The 16,871-nt window shown below is 39.9% G+C and overlaps 1 protein-coding gene across 5 annotated transcripts in view; it reads right to left on the bottom strand.

The window, feature by feature from the left end:
* CUL5 (cullin 5) overlaps positions 1-16,169 on the bottom strand; it is a 32,893-nt gene extending 16,724 nt beyond the window's left edge. The window contains exons 1-9 of one of the 5 annotated variants that reach the window (XM_084505497.1): positions 15,818-16,167; positions 13,507-15,432; positions 9,251-9,360; positions 6,844-6,943; positions 5,352-5,528; positions 3,681-3,822; positions 2,404-2,549; positions 2,247-2,327; positions 983-1,076 (exon numbers count right to left, since the gene is read on the bottom strand). In XM_084505497.1, the coding sequence (XP_084361623.1) occupies positions 983-1,076; positions 2,247-2,327; positions 2,404-2,549; positions 3,681-3,822; positions 5,352-5,528; positions 6,844-6,943; positions 9,251-9,321 (811 nt within the window). In that variant the 5' untranslated portion in view covers positions 9,322-9,360; positions 13,507-15,432; positions 15,818-16,167. Of the gene's footprint in view, positions 1-982; positions 1,077-2,246; positions 2,328-2,403; positions 2,550-3,680; positions 3,823-5,351; positions 5,529-6,843; positions 6,944-9,250; positions 9,361-9,825; positions 10,697-13,287; positions 13,309-13,506; positions 15,433-15,817 lie in introns of those variants that run through there. The other 4 variants (XR_014687597.1, XM_084505495.1, XM_084505496.1 and 1 more) reach the window with 4 other exon arrangements.
* Positions 16,170-16,871: the final 702 nt, after the last annotated feature.

The following is a 16,871-nucleotide window of genomic DNA, read 5'->3' as shown; positions in this document are numbered from 1 at the left end:
TCATATAAGTTTGTTGGCTTTCTAGATTTAGCTTTGGACTACTGCCAGAAATCATGCTGCTACACAAACAGATCACTATAACATACTTCTGAGGGCAAATATTTCTAGCTTTAGAAGTATTTCCTACACTATTTTAAGTTATAAAATCCATTTTTCACATTTGCATAGAAGCAAAAACTTCATATAGATATTAATTAATAATCATTGTCTGCAGGATACTGAGCCTTCAAAAAAAGTAATCACCCTCTGATTTCAACTTGATTTATGACATTTTAGTTATTTATCTAGTTTGGTTTATCATATAGGACCAACACACAACTTTTAAACACTAACTTCTCAATTTCTGGCAGCAGAAGAGCCTTCTGAAAATTTTAGCAAGGCACACAGAGCTAACTTTCAGAATTCACAGCCACATACTGGTTATCAAACCAAATAAACAATTTGTAGAGATTTGGTTCATGAACCTATTGGTCCTGCACTAACAACCAGATGATGAGCAATAAAGTGAAACATCTTTTAAAATATCTCTTATCTTTTTTTGGGGAGGGTGGCGGGGGCAGGAGCAGCCAGAGAGGGAACAACACGACAGTATGAACTACTCAAAAAATGGCACACATGCAAAATTTATCACAGTAAAATCAACATGAGGAAAATAAGCTGTCAAAAAAAATAAGGAAAATAATAAGAAATGCTAAATAAATAAAAAGAATAATATAATATTACTTTCATTCAAATAATAAGAGAGCTATTCAGTCATTCAAGTCAGGGTACTGTACATACAGACGTCAGAAATGATATTAAAAAAACACTAACCAATCACGATAATTTTGTGGGATAAAAGTTACATGCATGAAGCAACATTTTACCTACAAAACACTGCCGCTATCTATTAAAAGCAGTGATTTGATAAATCTGCCAACAAATCTATTTTTATACAGTCGACGCTGAGTTCATCCTGCACTGTTCTTGAAGCTTCACTTACTTTCTGTTTCATTTCGTTTGATCATGCCTTGGCATTCAGCTAAAATAGTCTCTTTAAAAGATGTCACCAGGGCATTGACGCAGCACTCCATTAGCTGAAACGTATTAAACACAGAATTAGCTCATTTAGTCTCCAAAGTCTGAGCTGTCTCAAGTTTGTTGTGACATAAAATCTGTTCTCAACATGTATATTGTATAAAATAATTAATAAAAATTGATTCACAGAAATAAGTATAGTTTGAAGAAAAATCCCTACATGAAACCGTATCTCCTTAAAATGTGTAGGCTAGTAAATGTGGTAAACCCTCTTCCAAACCAGGAGCCAGCTTAACATTTCTACCACCTTTTTCCTCTCAAGGGAGCCATCACTTCTGGAACACCAACTACCCTACTTAGTTTCCAAGTATACATCCAAGAGCTAAGAATAGTTCTCATTCCAGCATACCCTATTTGGACCAGCCTGGTTGGCTTAAACGAGACACTACAGCCGGATCTAGCACAGAAACTGTTTGTACATGTCCGGACCATTTCTCTTTTGTCAGCCTCTTCATACAGGTTACAGTTTATAGCTATGCAAATTGAGTGATTTACAACTTAACACAAGACATAAAATAAATTTTGATCAACTGCAGTAAGTTCAGATTTAAAGGGTACTTATTTAAAATAACCTATTTCCTGAACTGATTCCAACATAGACAATTATGAGCTATTCACTGCAGTTAAATCTTTCTCCTGAGTCTGAACTGTGTAAAATATTGCTCAGCTGGGGGGAAAGAGAGCAGGACAGGAACATACTAAATAGCCGTATTTCAGCCTAAGAGGAAATCTAGAACAGATTTAATGAAACTTTCATTTTTCTTTCTGATTGCAATGAACAGTAACACTTTCAGGTGCTCTAAATGAGCATGGAGAAACTGTTCACCTACTACATCGGTGCACTTATTTTCAACCTCATCCACTGTTAAGCATAGGGGGAAAAAAACTGACTCAAAATGAAAGAATAAAAATCAACTTAAATGAAAATCTGCCCTTCCATCTGAACTTTAATCTAGATTTACTAGTAAGATACCTGTAGAAATTGTAAATTGCCAGATTAGAAAGTAACATAGGTTTTTGCAAGGAAAAAATATAACATGATTAAAAAAAGATCAACAGTTTCTTAATTTATTGCTACCAAGTACACTAACATACACACAAAAAATCAACTCACATATAATAACTATATATAAATATAAAATACAGCAATTTTTCTATGCTATACTTACTGCTTCCACAGAGTTACATTCACGCCTTGTTTCTAAATATCGTAGTGCTCTTTTCTCTTCTTCCTTGAGTTTAGCATCTGCCTGTGCAAAAGTAGAACAGCAATCATTTTAAGCACTAACATTTCCAGAACAAATTTACAACAGAATTTTTACTTACATATTTCATATAATTCTGTACACCGTTTTGTTGTAAATAAGAAGGAGCCTGTGTTCTATAAAATCTCTCTGTTGAATCCAAATATGCCTTTTCAAAGTTATCCCGATAAATCTGAAGTTTATCTTCAGGATTAGAACAAAGGTTAACTGCAAAGAGAAAGTCCAAACTTAATTCTTGGAAATCTATGTGGCCGATAATAAGCAAATCTCTCTCATTAAAATAAGTTTTGTATTTCAAGATGCCATTGAACAATTTGAAATATCCTACAAAGGCACATTGAATCTAAGCTAATCAGCTGCTCAATCTTTGTTGCAATTAGATTTAGATTACCTGTAGAGACCTAGAGAACAGTGTATACTTATCTCCATTGTTTCAGACATTCTAAGATTGTAACCAGAAAAATACACATAGAGCTGCAAAGTTGAAAAGCTAAAAAAAAAATAAGTAAAACAACAAAGCTCAACATAATGCCCAATGAAGCAAGGACTTCTCTACCTCACTGAGCAAACAGCTTTTATTAGACAATGTTCTTAAGAGTCTCCATGTCTTCGTTTTAGACATTTTTTTCTGTATTACGATTTTTTCCTATTTTAGAAAAATTAGGAGTGGAGACAGCAGGGTTACTCCTAACCAGCACCTTGAGCAAAAGAAGTTTCCACCTTCCTCTCAACTGTTAGGGAAATAAATAAATCAATAAAATAAAACAAGCCCTTAAATGGAATAAGCGTTAAAACATTTAGAATTTAGAATACCTATACATTTAGAGTTCTAAATATTTAGAATATCTATAAAGTCATCTGAGAAAGTATTAGTCACATGTTTACTTCAACATGCTGCAGCAAAAAATGCTTTGAAAAAAAAATGCAGACAATGGTGAAATGTCATAGAAGTTTCTGATAGACCAACCTACATTTTACAAACAAGAGGAAAACTGGGAGTCTTAGATGCAGCCTGCAGATGCAGTATTTCTTTTTCAAACTGTCAGAAAAATCTCAAATGGTATGGAAAATAGCACAGACTTGAGGTTATTGCTGCAAACTTAGAAGATCAAAACGTTTGCTCCTTGAAAATACCAATTTTGCAGAAACCAATGCATAGCAAAATCATTTAGAAGTTATAGATACTTGGAACAGAATTTAGTTGGTACCACATAACAACATCTTCAGTACAAAATGAGATAATCATTCCAAAATTACCAACAGATCTGTCAACTTCTATGATGAAAATTCATTTCCTTGGGTAAGGAGGCAAGAGAGATCAGCTTGTGCGAGACATACCATATGATTCTCGAACTCCAATTACAAGTTGAGAGTCAAAAGCTTCTCCTAGTCTTTCAGCATGAACTAGCTTCATTGCACTGTCCTGAAGTCTATTTTTTATATTTGAAAATATGGATTCATTCCACGTATCTAGCATGAGCTGCATTTCAGGAAGGAAAAAAAAATTCCATCAGAAAGGTATACACAGACCTAAGTTTATCCAAAAAAAAAATACAAGAGAGCAGAAACAGAAATCAAAAAGGTTATAACGTAGCTTGCAGGTTATATACCTATTTTAGAACTTGCTCTTGGCTTGTTATAGAAGTAATATGCTATTTATATTTTAAGCTTACTTTATGAAATGGGGCAAGTGGAGAAGCAAAGATCATTTGATTCAGATATTAACTTCTAGCATTCTGTATCGCTTCTGTATTCCTTCTACAGCTCTCATTAATTAGCCAAGTACCACTTCCAGCAATAGAATGTGTCAGGAGTTGTAGTACCAGGGGGTACTTCTGAGACAAACAGTTCATCGTTTGCAAGCTCAGTCTTAAGCCAAAACTCAAATAACACAACAGTTACATAAAGAAAAATCAGTTTTTGGATTTCATTTCCCTAACACAAAAGTTCAATACGCAGAGCAAAGCATATTCATCAGGTATCACCATGTACCTTCACACGTGGCAGTAACTACCATGCATGCACCCTAAGCACACCACTTATCAGTCTATGCTGGCAGTGGAAAGCAGCTGGAATTGTAAAATTTACCAGTTCAAATTCTGACTCATGATTATGAACAAACTTACAAAAAACAAGTTTCAGAAAAGATGACGCAGCAACACAGCAAAGTTAATGGTAAGACTGCATAGTCTTTCACTATTGCTTTGTACTTTAGATTTTAACACAAAAAGCATCTGATAAAAGCCAGATATCCTTCTGAGAGTTCATTTTACCTTTCTTTATTCTAAGTTTCTCCACAACTGTTTGGCAATTTCAGCTGAATTTCCATTTCTAATGTTAAAGTGTATTGGAAGGGAATTGTTCAAAACATTGCAATGTTCTCTAAAGCAAACCTTTATTTGATTCCTCAATTACTTTTTGATAATTTTAACATTATCAATATGCATATTATGTTTGCACTGTACAATTACAGAATGGGTTTATGAGAGCTGGAATGTGTAACAAATGGAGAAGAAAACAGAGGGAACGTTAACCAACCTCAGATACACATCACAGATTTCTCATGGTCAAGCGGCTTTTAGATATTATAGACAGGGAATAATTTAATGCAGATATCTGATGAAAATAAACAGATCATTTTGGGTGATTATACGGAGAACTTCCCAAGCATAGGAAAAGTTTTCACAGTGAGTTTGTAATTGCCCCTCCACTAGGACTGAAGTTATAATTTTAAGTAAATAAAAACCAACCACCACTCAAAACAAAACAAAAAAACCCTGCTTTAATCATCTGAACAGAACTGTTTATAGCCAAAGCAAAACTAGAAAGTGAAATTGCCATGGAGAGAAAAAAAAAAAGGTGCAATTTGTTCTGACCCTCACACTGAAGCAAAATGATACATCGTATTATATGGTTGGTGCGATTTCATCTTTAGACACACAATATCTTCTGTACTATTACCACAGGCAGAACAGTGCACAACAGAACTCTTTAATACCTCTCCCTTACCTTTCGAACAATACTGTCTTCTACATTTGACTTCTTGTTGCTGCCCTGCTTGCCCATTAAAGTAATCTCTAATTGACAAAATGGCTTAGGCAAAATATCACACTGGGTGAAGAACTTGCGCCATTCCACTATATATGCTTTTAGTAAAGCTGTATCATCTTGATGGCTCAGCACTCTCTGGAGGAGGGGGAAGAAGAGGAGGTATTTTATAAACAAATTTCTGCATGAAAAACAGATTAACTTTATACTGGAAATATTTTCCCATATAAAATACAAATATATGGATATATCAGAATAAGAATGTCTACGTATTTAAGTGCCATTTACTTTAGAGCAGTGGTCATCAACCTGTGGCATGTGGACCTTTCCTAAATGGAAAAGAAAGGTACCAGCAAAGAAGTTGTTAACATGTTTCCAACTGAATAACTTTTTTAAGCCATCCGCAAGTCAAGAAGCTTAAAATCTTTGGTCTCAGAGGCTTGCACTGGTACAACTATACCTACAAAAAGTACACGCCTGTAAGGATTGTTACATTATATATAGTGGGAAAGTTTTATTTAATGCATCTACTTACCTTTGATTAGGCCCAGGTAGGTAGTTAACATGTATATTTTAGCAATGCTTGGGAACTACAACCACTATCGTAATGCCTAAAAAGATGCCCCTAAACCAGCAGCCAACACAGACCACATTGAAGGCCCCAGTTCAGCACAGCATTTATGCATGTATGCACGATGGAGCTTAAAAGTAAATAAAAATCAACATATATGTGCCTGCTTATATAAAGGCCTGAGATACAAGAACTGTATCTTCCTTTGAAGAAAGCCATAGCATTGTAAATTTCTTCACTAGAGAAAGATTGTAATGGTTCATATTCTCCTTTGCAAATCTTTGTCATGGAATTTTATTCATTTATTTTTTGAATCTCACAAGAGACCACTTTCAAATCCCTTATTACATGGAACATCTATTACTATACAGTTTTAAAAACAAAAGTTGTCTTTTGAATCTATTGATGATTATTTGCAGAGAGTCCATAAAAATGGACAGCGAATCATGCTGAGCCAACAGAACAGATGTTTCTAATATGCCATACATACGACATTTAAAAACCATTAATGAATGTCAGCAAAGCACCGAAGTTAGACAAAAAGTACTTCCCAGACAGTAATTTCTTATAGAAAACTTTGCCTCAAGTAATTTTCAAAAGGAAGAATACTACATAAGTATCGTTGGGTTAACAAAAATAATGCTTAAAAGAAGAAAGTCATTGCTTGCCCCAGTTTCAAGAACTGTGAGAAAACAATGAGACAAAGCAAATGCTCAAGGCTAAGTCTTCTGTTTGTCAATAGAAGTTTACAGGGTAATTACAATCTCTAGAATATCAACATTTCAAACAAAAAGCAATGCATTTCAATCCAAAGAAAGTCAGAACCATTTGGTTATTTTTTCTAATAATATGAATACAAGTTATGAAACGTTAACAACTTACTGCTTGTGCTTGTTTAATAAAATCAAGGATGTCTTCCTTCAGAGCCTGATGGATTTTTGCTGGACCTTTGTCATCCCACAAGCAAACGGCATGTACATCTCTAGAAAACAATTTATTCATCTTTTAGTAGCAACTACTCGAAGTTTAATATATGAGGCTGAAACAGCCATAATTTAAGTACTTGTAAGAAAACAATACATATTGTTGGACAATGATAAATAAAGTATGTGAGTAGATCACAGTGACACATGCAAGAAAACACATTTGGAGAAGAGACTGAAACTTTAAGGAAGTATGGGGAAGCAGTAACAGCAACCTGGCTAGGAAAATACTATGGTCAAGAAGGAGATTTAAAGAATATGCAGAAGCCGAATTTGTCCTCACCACCTTTTCCGTAATCCTTACTGCATTAAGGACAGTTTTTTAAAGCTTTTCTTTAACAATGATGGAAATCACTTGCCAACAGAAGTACTGCAACTCAGCTTGTGTTACTCTAAAATACCCTAAGACACAGCCTTCACTCAAACTTTCACAATCCAAGCATTACAAAATCCTTCTGCAAAGGAAACCAGCCTTCCAGGTGAGAAACCTAAGGTCCAGGCATCAGTGAACTTAAAAAGTTTTAAATAGTTTAATAAGATCACTTAAACATTTCACAATCATGGGAACATTTTGAAGTGCAGCTCTACTGCAGAAAAGCTACCAAAGAGCAACACAACGCTAAATTATATTAATGAGTTTTAATCAATATTCAAATAAATTCCTGAGTTTCTCAGGTGACAGGCCAGCAAGTGTAACTTAATTCCTATTTCCTTTCCCTGTTAAAGGCTAGATAAAGCAAGTCACACTCCTACCTATAACATCATATTTAGTGTAGACTATCAAGGTTTTTTTTTGTTTTGTTTTGTTTTTGGCTCATTAGGTTCCCCTGTTTCTTCTTCCTCCTTTCAATAAGGCCAAGTCTTTGCAGAAAAGCAACTACAGAATCTACAGGTATTGCTTTGTTCCTTCTAATTCAGTTATTTCAATACAAAAGCAACTTTTTTTAGTTTAACTGAAAAGACAAAACCTGCAAGATAGAAAGTTCCTTTTACACAGAACAAAGGTGCTGGCCAAGGATTTACAGAGGTCTAACTTAAGAGGCTTATGTAAGTTTCATGGGCAGAAAAGATGTTACTGTATTCAGAATGCCACCATTTCCCGACAGAAGTTAAAAAGCAATGCTGGAAGATAATACCCAAAGAGCAGGTAGAAGATACCTACAGCTTTCAAATTGTTATTACAAAGTTTAACAAAAAGCATTGTCCAAAAACAGAAACTTGGGAGAGTGGGATACTTTCCCTTGATATACTTAAATTAAAGGTAATTAAGTTCAGTTCAACAATTCAGCTATGAGCAAAATAATATTTAGAAAATTTCAACACCAATGCAGAATTATCAAACTAGTTATTAAAAAAAATGAAGGCAATGACTCAGGACTGAATTCGTAACTTAACTACACCACATTTCTGGCAACTACTGCAGCAGTGATATCATAAGATATTAAAATTCATTACATGATAAACTACCTTTCTGTTTGGTTGGCAGAAAAGTGTGACAGGTGCAATCAGATGGCTCTAAAGGGAATTACTGCACTGTGATTCAAAAGGAGCAACAAGACCGCATTTCAAACTAAACTTTTGTGAGTGATTTTAACAATCAGAGAAAGAAACTGCAGATTTAAGCTGCAACTGTATTTAAGAGAAAATAACTCCGTGTCAAGACAAAGATGATTTTAGGTAAACTTTTGATAAGTATGTTGTAACTCACTTCCACATTATGTTGACAAAGGTGACATAATGTATTTTAAGGAAAAAAAATCAGCACCTAACAGGAAGTAACTTCAGGCTTTTTGGAAGGAGGAAAACAGCAGTGTTTTTATCCTGAGAAGGATCTCTACCTCTTAGGTTTTTAGAAAGTACAATAATGCAAACAATGTCTGAAAAATGTTCTATGTATTACTCTTAAGGTAAGCAATTATTCAGCTTAAACTAGTTAATCTGCATTACCCTTTTACTTCAGAAGCATTCTTCAGTTACTTGAGAAGAAGACCATTTAAATCAGAACAATTTAACATTCAAACTGCCTTTAAATGAAATTACTGCCGAAGTAGTAATCAACATTGTGTCTCTAACAAAAGCTTCGTGGGCAGGTAGAAAACTCGTTTACTATGATCAGATGAAGTCAAAGCTCTGCTGTTCTTTCTCCACTTTATTTGCAAAGATCTCAGTCCCAGTAAAACACTACTTCTGTGCATTTACTGTGAAGTAGGCACACTTGGTGAAACCCAACAAACTAGTAGGATAAGTAGTACCATAACAGCATTTCTATTGCACAGGAAAACACAAGATGCCAAAAAATTACTTACGAAAACAGATCAAACCATTGCTGCTTTGTGACAGACTCCTGACGAAGAAGTTTCAGAACGATAGGGCGCATGAAATCCCATTTGTCTTCAAATTGAAGCGAACCTTTATTCTAAAAGGAACAAAAAAAAAAAAGTGTTGTAAGTAAAATAGCTTATTATTTAGAGTGATCTTTAAGGATTGCAGTTTCTGTGGATAACATAAAAACACCTTCTCAGAGGTGTCTCATATTACCCGGCATTTCAGCAACAGCACCATAGCCAAATCAAGCTTTTTACAAAAAGTATTATTCTAAAGAGTGACAAAGCTATTACTTGTTTCTTAGAGAATCTGCTAGCCAACTTCGTCCTTCACTCACTGCATTAATACAGCGCAGCAGGTTCCAGCAAATGTTCTCCACCTGTTAATGGAGCTATACACGGACAACACGAATGATACTCCATCAGCTGAACTGCTCCAGCCAAGACACACACAGCAACAGACAGGAGGCAGGGCTGCAAACCTCTTCTGAATGAGTTACCACGACCAAGATGGCAGCTAGGAACCAGGTGTAACCCCTGTGGATGCTGCCATGTACCTTTAGCTCCACGTGTGCTTGACATGAGCAGTGAGGAGAGGAAGGAAGCAGAGTAACACAGGAGCAGTTGTATCACAGACTGCCTTCCTGCGGGCTAACTGGCCATCAGCAACTCCACAGCCAAGGTTACAGTTGGTGCAGTTAAGAAGGATTCACACTGTTCCCAAAAATCTAATCCAAGGAGATTTTTTTCAAGCTCGCTGTACAAATGAAGAGGAAAGTTAAAGAAACCAAGTGCTCCCATATTCTTCTGATTAGGCAGACTTCCATTATTAAACAAAACCAAACCAAACCACTTTAAGAGAGAAACAACTTTTACTCTTGTAATCCTATTTGCTTGCAGTTCCACATTTTAAAAAGAAAAATCTGCAATTAAAGAAACAGTTGAACGGAAGTTGTGGCGGAACAACTATTGGTTATCTCCAGCATTATGTTCCAATACACTGTTTACTTCTGAACAGCTCATTGTCTTGGCTAGTAATGCAAATTTGACACAATTCACTTCAACTACAGCAAATAACACGGTCTAACTACTTGAAATTCTGACAAGTGCACTGTTCTGCCACCAGCATCTCTTCAGATAAATAAGCAGAGCAGCATGCCATGTTCTCTAAACCACCTTCTTCTGATTAGTTTGAACATGGAAACTTACAAACACGTTTGTTATTTAATATTCAGAATAAGCACAGTTTGGAACCTGTATCCCCTGCTGCTCTTACGTCTCAGCTTTAAGTTATAAAGATGCAATAGGCATCGCAGGGACTATTTTTATAGCAACAGCACCAGGAGACCTCACAGCATTATCAAATCGTTGTGGTAGGCACTGAGTATGGGCCTCATGGAAGCAGCCCCTGTCCAAGGAAGTTCAGAATGTTTTCATCATATAAGAAAATATTTTAAATTGCTTGTCAAATTCAGAGAAAGGGACTTTTGCTTGTTATCTTCCCCTGTAAAATAATAATAATTTGAATGCTGCATCTTTGAAAATTCTCAAATACTTTCTTCCCCCAAACAGGCCTGGCTTTACAATTACTTCTCAAACTTTGATGACTTTCTCACATCTCTTCTGTTCCTGTGAAAATGATTAGCCTCTACTTGCAGATGTTTCTGTTCCCAGTCCCTCTTTGCAGGATAATGAACTTGAAAGACTAGCTGCTGAGTTAGAAGTTCCAGCAAAAGCATTACAAGGTAAGTAAAACCAATGTCTTTAAAAGTTTTCGTTTGGAGTGAAACTTCAGAGTAGATCTAAGTTTTTTGGTAAAGGCGAGATGCCTGTTCTGCAATTCAGCCCTTTGCTGAACGCAGATGAAGATAAAAATAAATAAAAATGAACGCTCCATCTTTGTGAGTAAGCCTTGTTTCACTGTAAAACACAGAGGAAGTAAAATAGTATTTGCAAGTAGTAGTGTTTATGCAATTGACATCATGATTTCCCGGTACATGCTAAGAAGCACACAAACTCCACTTCAGTTGTAAAAACCACACGCCCAGTTGCAACAAACATGCACCTAATTAAAAAGAATTTCCTAAATAAAGCTTGGCAGAAAACACAACAAAGGAAGTTTAGAACTTTGTTTCCTATACCTCAGACTTTTTTTTACACTTCCTCCTCCATTCCTAAATTAAGCAGATGAGGGAACGTGATTATTGGGATTAAAAATCCCACTCAGCTAAACTACTCTTTAATCTCAATTAACAATTCAACATTTCGCAGATGGAGTCACACTTTTGTGGCCGCTCATCTCATGCTCTTGTACTGAAGCTACAACAAGAAAGGGTGCACAACACAGCGTACTGTGCATCGGTCACGTTCAATAACCCTGCCCCTCTTAGCGCGTAAGAATAATTCAAAAACAGTTTTACGGTAGAAGACGTCAAACAGTGGTAATTCTTCGTTGTGACCAAAGTCACATAGCCACCAGTGACCCAGACAAAACGAAGGACCTGTTCCCACTTCCTCGAGCACCTGTGCACCCCGCTGACTTCTGACTGGTATTTCCTGGAGATTTTTCTTTCTCAGCTCATTTCCTCAAAGCACAGCTAGAAGGAAAGGCAAGCAGGAAGGTAAGTCACACCTCCGACTAGAGTTACTGCACTTACCACGTCTCCTCTGACAACATGGATTAGGCTTGAAGGCCATTCCCTGGCTAAGTAACCACTCTAGGAGTTTAAAATTTAACACTTTGGAAAATAACTCCGCTTATGAAATACTCTGTTTCAAAAGTCACTTTACTAGATGTGAGATGTGCTCAGAGATTTAAAGTTCCATTTTAACACTGAACTTCATTTGAAATGCGTACTGCTTGGCTATTATATTGAAATATACGCTACAGCTTTCCTTTCTTCTACAAACAAACACCTAAACACACTATTTTATGCTATCACATAGAAAACCTCCCAGCCTATGTTGGTGGATATTATGCAGAATTAGTACAAGAACGCAATCTGAATTGTTGCACTAACAGTATTCCTGATTTGGGTACTACCACGTAACATGAAATTCTTCTCCATCGCTACAAGCAAGTTTCAGAGAAGCACAGCAGAAGCAGGCACAGAATATGGTACAAAAGCCTCAATACATGTGGAATTCAACGGGAACTAGACTAGAAATCAGAGGAGAAAGGCTCCCAGACCTCCCTGCTGTTGCCCCTCTGTACTTTGAAGTGTCCACTCGGCCATTCAGCAGCACTCTTTACCGTGTACTCTCGACATTTTAGGTGCACACAACTGCAGTCCCGATCTGTCAGATGCTTGAAACAACACTGAAAAAGCAACACCCTCTATTATAAAGCACATTTCAATAACATCTTTGCTTTTACTACTGAACTGTTTTCAGACAATGAAAGGCTAGTTCACAGAGGTATGAAGTGGGAAATAGGAGCTCCTAGACTGCAATAAGCGTGAAGATTCACAATCTGATTGATCTCTCCCCCCAGCAGCTCTAAAAATCAGTATAATGGTAGTAGTGAAGTTGCTACACAAAGCAGAGAAGTAGCCACAGGGAACGTTCTGCTGTGTAACTAACCAACGTGCAACATTCATGAGCTTCTTAAAGCTACTCTAATTAGAAATAAGCAGGAAGAAACTGATGAACCTAAAATACAAATCTGGATATATTTCCTTTAAACTGAAGAATTAAAAAAAATTCAGATGTTGCCAGCTGTAAGTGACAGAGGCCTAAGATCCAAAAATACAGCAAATGGAAGGGTAAATTGTGGTTCTTGTTTCACTTAAATCCACGGAGCATCTGCTACTTCCCTTGCTGCTTCCTCCTAATACCAGGCTCACACTGCAATTCATCCTGCATGCGTGGAGTCTTGCACTTGCTGCCACCTCCAACAGCTCCAGTAAGCTCTACAAGAGTGTCAAGACCTGCTAGCATGGATACAGCTTCAGGTTTTCTTTGTGCTGCGATAAACTGAGCTGCTTTCTATTCGAGGAGCTGCAGAAAATCTCGTGTACCTTCATGTCAGGAGAGAACTGGCTTACAATATCTTGCCACCAACAAAGTGAACGGGTTACAAATCCAACACGTCCCCTGAAACAAAGTACCCCATGCTGAAAGTACCAGCCTCACATGCCGTTTAAGAGAAAAGACTTCTATGGTACTCATGAGCCACCTGAAAAAAAAAAAACAACAAAAAACTCAACACTGCTACAGGTTGGTACAAACTAGCTTACCAGGCAATGCCCAGCTCTTCCTGAGTGCTTTGCTAGTCTGGTCGCATTACAATTCCCTGTGTGGCATCAGTTCGCATTGGTCACTCTAGTTCTGCATTTGATGAAGGCTCTTTCAGAACACGCTTCTCACGAAAAAACTGTTTACATTGCAGAGTTATGACAACTGGATTAGTGAAGTTTCAGTGATGCCCTTTAAAGTGATGAGCGGCAGTCCCATTTTGGTTCTGCTAGGATCCATTAGTAGAGTAAGAAACGAGCATTTCACTTCATTTTCTCAGCCATGGAGAAGGTCAAGAGACGATGGGGGAAAACCAGAGAAAATTCTTTGTTCCTGTTTATCCTAGCAAAAACAAGACCCACTTAAACCTGACTTGGATTTGATTGCATGGGCTTTTTGGGAAAAAAAATACAGAAAAAAAAATACAGATTTTAACACCTTTCTTTTCTCAATCAAGGATTTTTACTGTACAGGGGACATTGCTTTTTTTGCCCTGAACATGAAAGCAGAAGTACATCCCCAAACCTCCATCAGTACAAGGCGCTGCCAATTGACAGCAACCTGGGACTGACAGCTTGCTTCTCTGAGAGCACTGAGCATCAGAAGTGGGGAACAGAAGACCTTCTCTAGCTCCAATTTTCCTACTGGTTTAGTATGTCATTATAAACAAAGTCAAATCACTGAACAATATTCCCTTTTGTAACACAGCACTCATAGATTATTGTCTTTAGGAAACTAAGATATATTGCTTAAAAAAAAAAAAACCAGTGTCAAAAAGGCCTGCTCTAAGTACATACATAGCATTTTTTCCTGAAACACATTGTGCATACATACAACTTGTTGTCAATTTAAAATGCTCATGATTTAAAAGCCAATTGCAAAGACATCACTAAGCCAACAACGAGGCTTCAGACCAGAAAGAGCCATCTCACAAAATCAAGGCCTGTGACTATTTTCACTTACTGTACACCTATTTTTCTTTCAAAACAGCTGAAGTGGAATGCTGACAAATCTCACAGGCCTGTTTCTTCTGTCTGCTATGGGCTACACAACCAGGTCTCCTCAAAGCACACAGCAGCCTTTCCAGAGATCCTTAGACGCACTGCAAAGTGAAGGACTGAAACAATAACTAGTAGACAAACTGAGTTTGTTCACTCTAAAATCATCCTCTTCCCCCAAAAAAATCACATTATGCCTAATGAGTTCTGGGTGAAACATGAAGTTTCTCCTCCAGCAGTCTAGAGTTTTTTAATTTCATGTTTTTATTTGAGCCTTATTTCCTTTAAAATCTAGCTACCCACTTAGGCAAAAAGAAAGGAATTAATGATAATTCATTTTAGGTGCACTTAAATTTCAATAAAATTATTATTATTTTATAGGTATTTTCAGGCAGTTAAACCTTTCTGTTTCGGACACCAGGCAGAAAGAAGGCTATCAATTATATCTCATTTTCTCACTGAGCATCTCCGAGCAGTACAACCAGCACTCTGAGCGCAAACCTATACATCCAAAATAGGTCAGGTTGCTCAAACATGGGCAGCACTTCTTCAGAATAGTATTTAAGTGTCGCGCAGAGTGCTGGACACATGAACTTCACATTTATGTGTGTTTTACACTGCTAACTGATGGAAGGAGCCTCTTTGGGGCCTTCCACCCGAAGTAGCCTGGCATTCCTGAAGCGTATGCTGGCAGCTCCGGGAGCAGTTGTCCGAGGTAGGCCTGCTGCGTGCTGGCATGGCCTCTGGGGCCACACGCGTGCCGCAAGGCTCAGGACGGGCAGTCCCGGGCTCCGACACAGGCCTGCGACGGTGAAAACTTGCGTTAAAACTTGGGGCAGCTCGGGGTGGCTGACGCCTGTCACCCAGCGCCAACGCCTGCCTCCAGGAGCCGAGCTGCTGAACGTAACCGGGAGGCCTCGCGGAGTTTTCCTTTGCGGAAAAAAACACGGTTAGGAAATAATACTACTAATAATAAATAAAAAAAAAATAAAAAAAGGAGAAAGCGGTGGCAACCCAGCACCTGCTCCCCGCGGAAGGCCTTTTCCCAACTCTTTTGTTCAGCTCGCCCTCCGCACGCCCGGGCTCCCCCAAACGAACAAAGGGGCCGACCCCAAGTCCCCGCCGCTGTCAGGAGCCCCCCAGCGGGGAAGGGCGAGCGGCGGCCTCCGCCAGGAGCCCCCCGGCCCCGCGCCCTCCGCCCCAAGCCGCCCCGCGGGGCTCCGAGCCCGGGGCCTGCCCCGGCCCCCGGCCCCCCGCCCGCAGGCCCGGCCGCCGGGGCCGCCTCCCGCAGGGCCGCGCGGGGCCCCGCGCTCACCTTCAGGAGATTGGACGTCGCCATGATCCCTGCCCGCCCGCCGGCGGCCGCTGCTCCTCTCCCCGGGCTCCGCTCGGCTCCCCCCCTCCCCGGCCGCTGCCGCTTTACATGGCCGCGGGCCGCCCGCCCGCCCGCCCGGCCCCGCGGCGGCGGCGGCGGCAGCAGGAGGAGCAGGAGGAGGAGGAGGAGGAGCGGCGGCTGCAGCTCCGGGCTGCCCTTGCCGGGGGAGCTGCCGGCGGCGCGCTGCGGGCGCTCGGCGGGGCTGGCGGCTGGCTCCCGGGCACGCAGCCGCCCCTCAGAGCCTCATGGCGGCGGCCGCCCAGGAGGCGCTCGGCAGCAGCCCCGGCTCCATGGAAGGGGCCGGCCCACATGATGCGGCGCCGCCGAGCCGGCCCCGCCGACAAGCGCGGACTCCCGGGCGGCCAGCGCCGCCTGCAGCGCCCCCTGCCGGCCCGCCGCCTCCCCACAGCGCCTCGGCGGCCAGCGGAGGGCCTGCGTGCCGGGCAGGGTGGGGGCTGATCCCCCAAAGGGGATCCGGGCCATGGGGGCGAGCCCCGGGTCCCTGTGAGGGGAAGGGGAAGGCGGGCGGCATGGCGGCCCCACGGCCAGGGGCTCTCCGCGGGTACAGGCACGGCCCCCGGTGTCTCTTCCCGACGTCCCGATCTCCCCCTAACTGGCCGCTTTGCTTCATAAACCCTTTAGGCTCCACGGGTTTTCTGTTTAGTGAGAAGAGTGTGGGGTTTAGGCACCCTTAGGGTGGGATTTTTCATTGTGTAGCTATAGAAAACACAGTTTTACTTTCCTATTAAAACACATCTAAAACGTGTCTTGAAGAAAACATTTCGACTTTCAGCTTTTTATTTTACCTCACAATTCCTGTCACCCATGCCCCTGTCACCCATGCCCCTGTCACGTGCACACTGTGTGCTGTCCCCCCAAGTGATTTTGCCATTGCTCCCAGACAGGGTACCTGAGCAGTGGAAACACCGCCATGGAAGAGCACGGCTTGTCTTGGTCATCTCCACCTGGTTTGCTAAAGAAGGTGGAAAGAAGT

The sequence above is a fragment of the Aythya ferina genome (assembly GCF_964211825.1).
Source record: "Aythya ferina genome assembly, chromosome: 1".
Taxonomy (NCBI): domain Eukaryota; kingdom Metazoa; phylum Chordata; class Aves; order Anseriformes; family Anatidae; genus Aythya; species Aythya ferina.
This window is presented reverse-complemented; position numbering and strand designations above follow the sequence as displayed.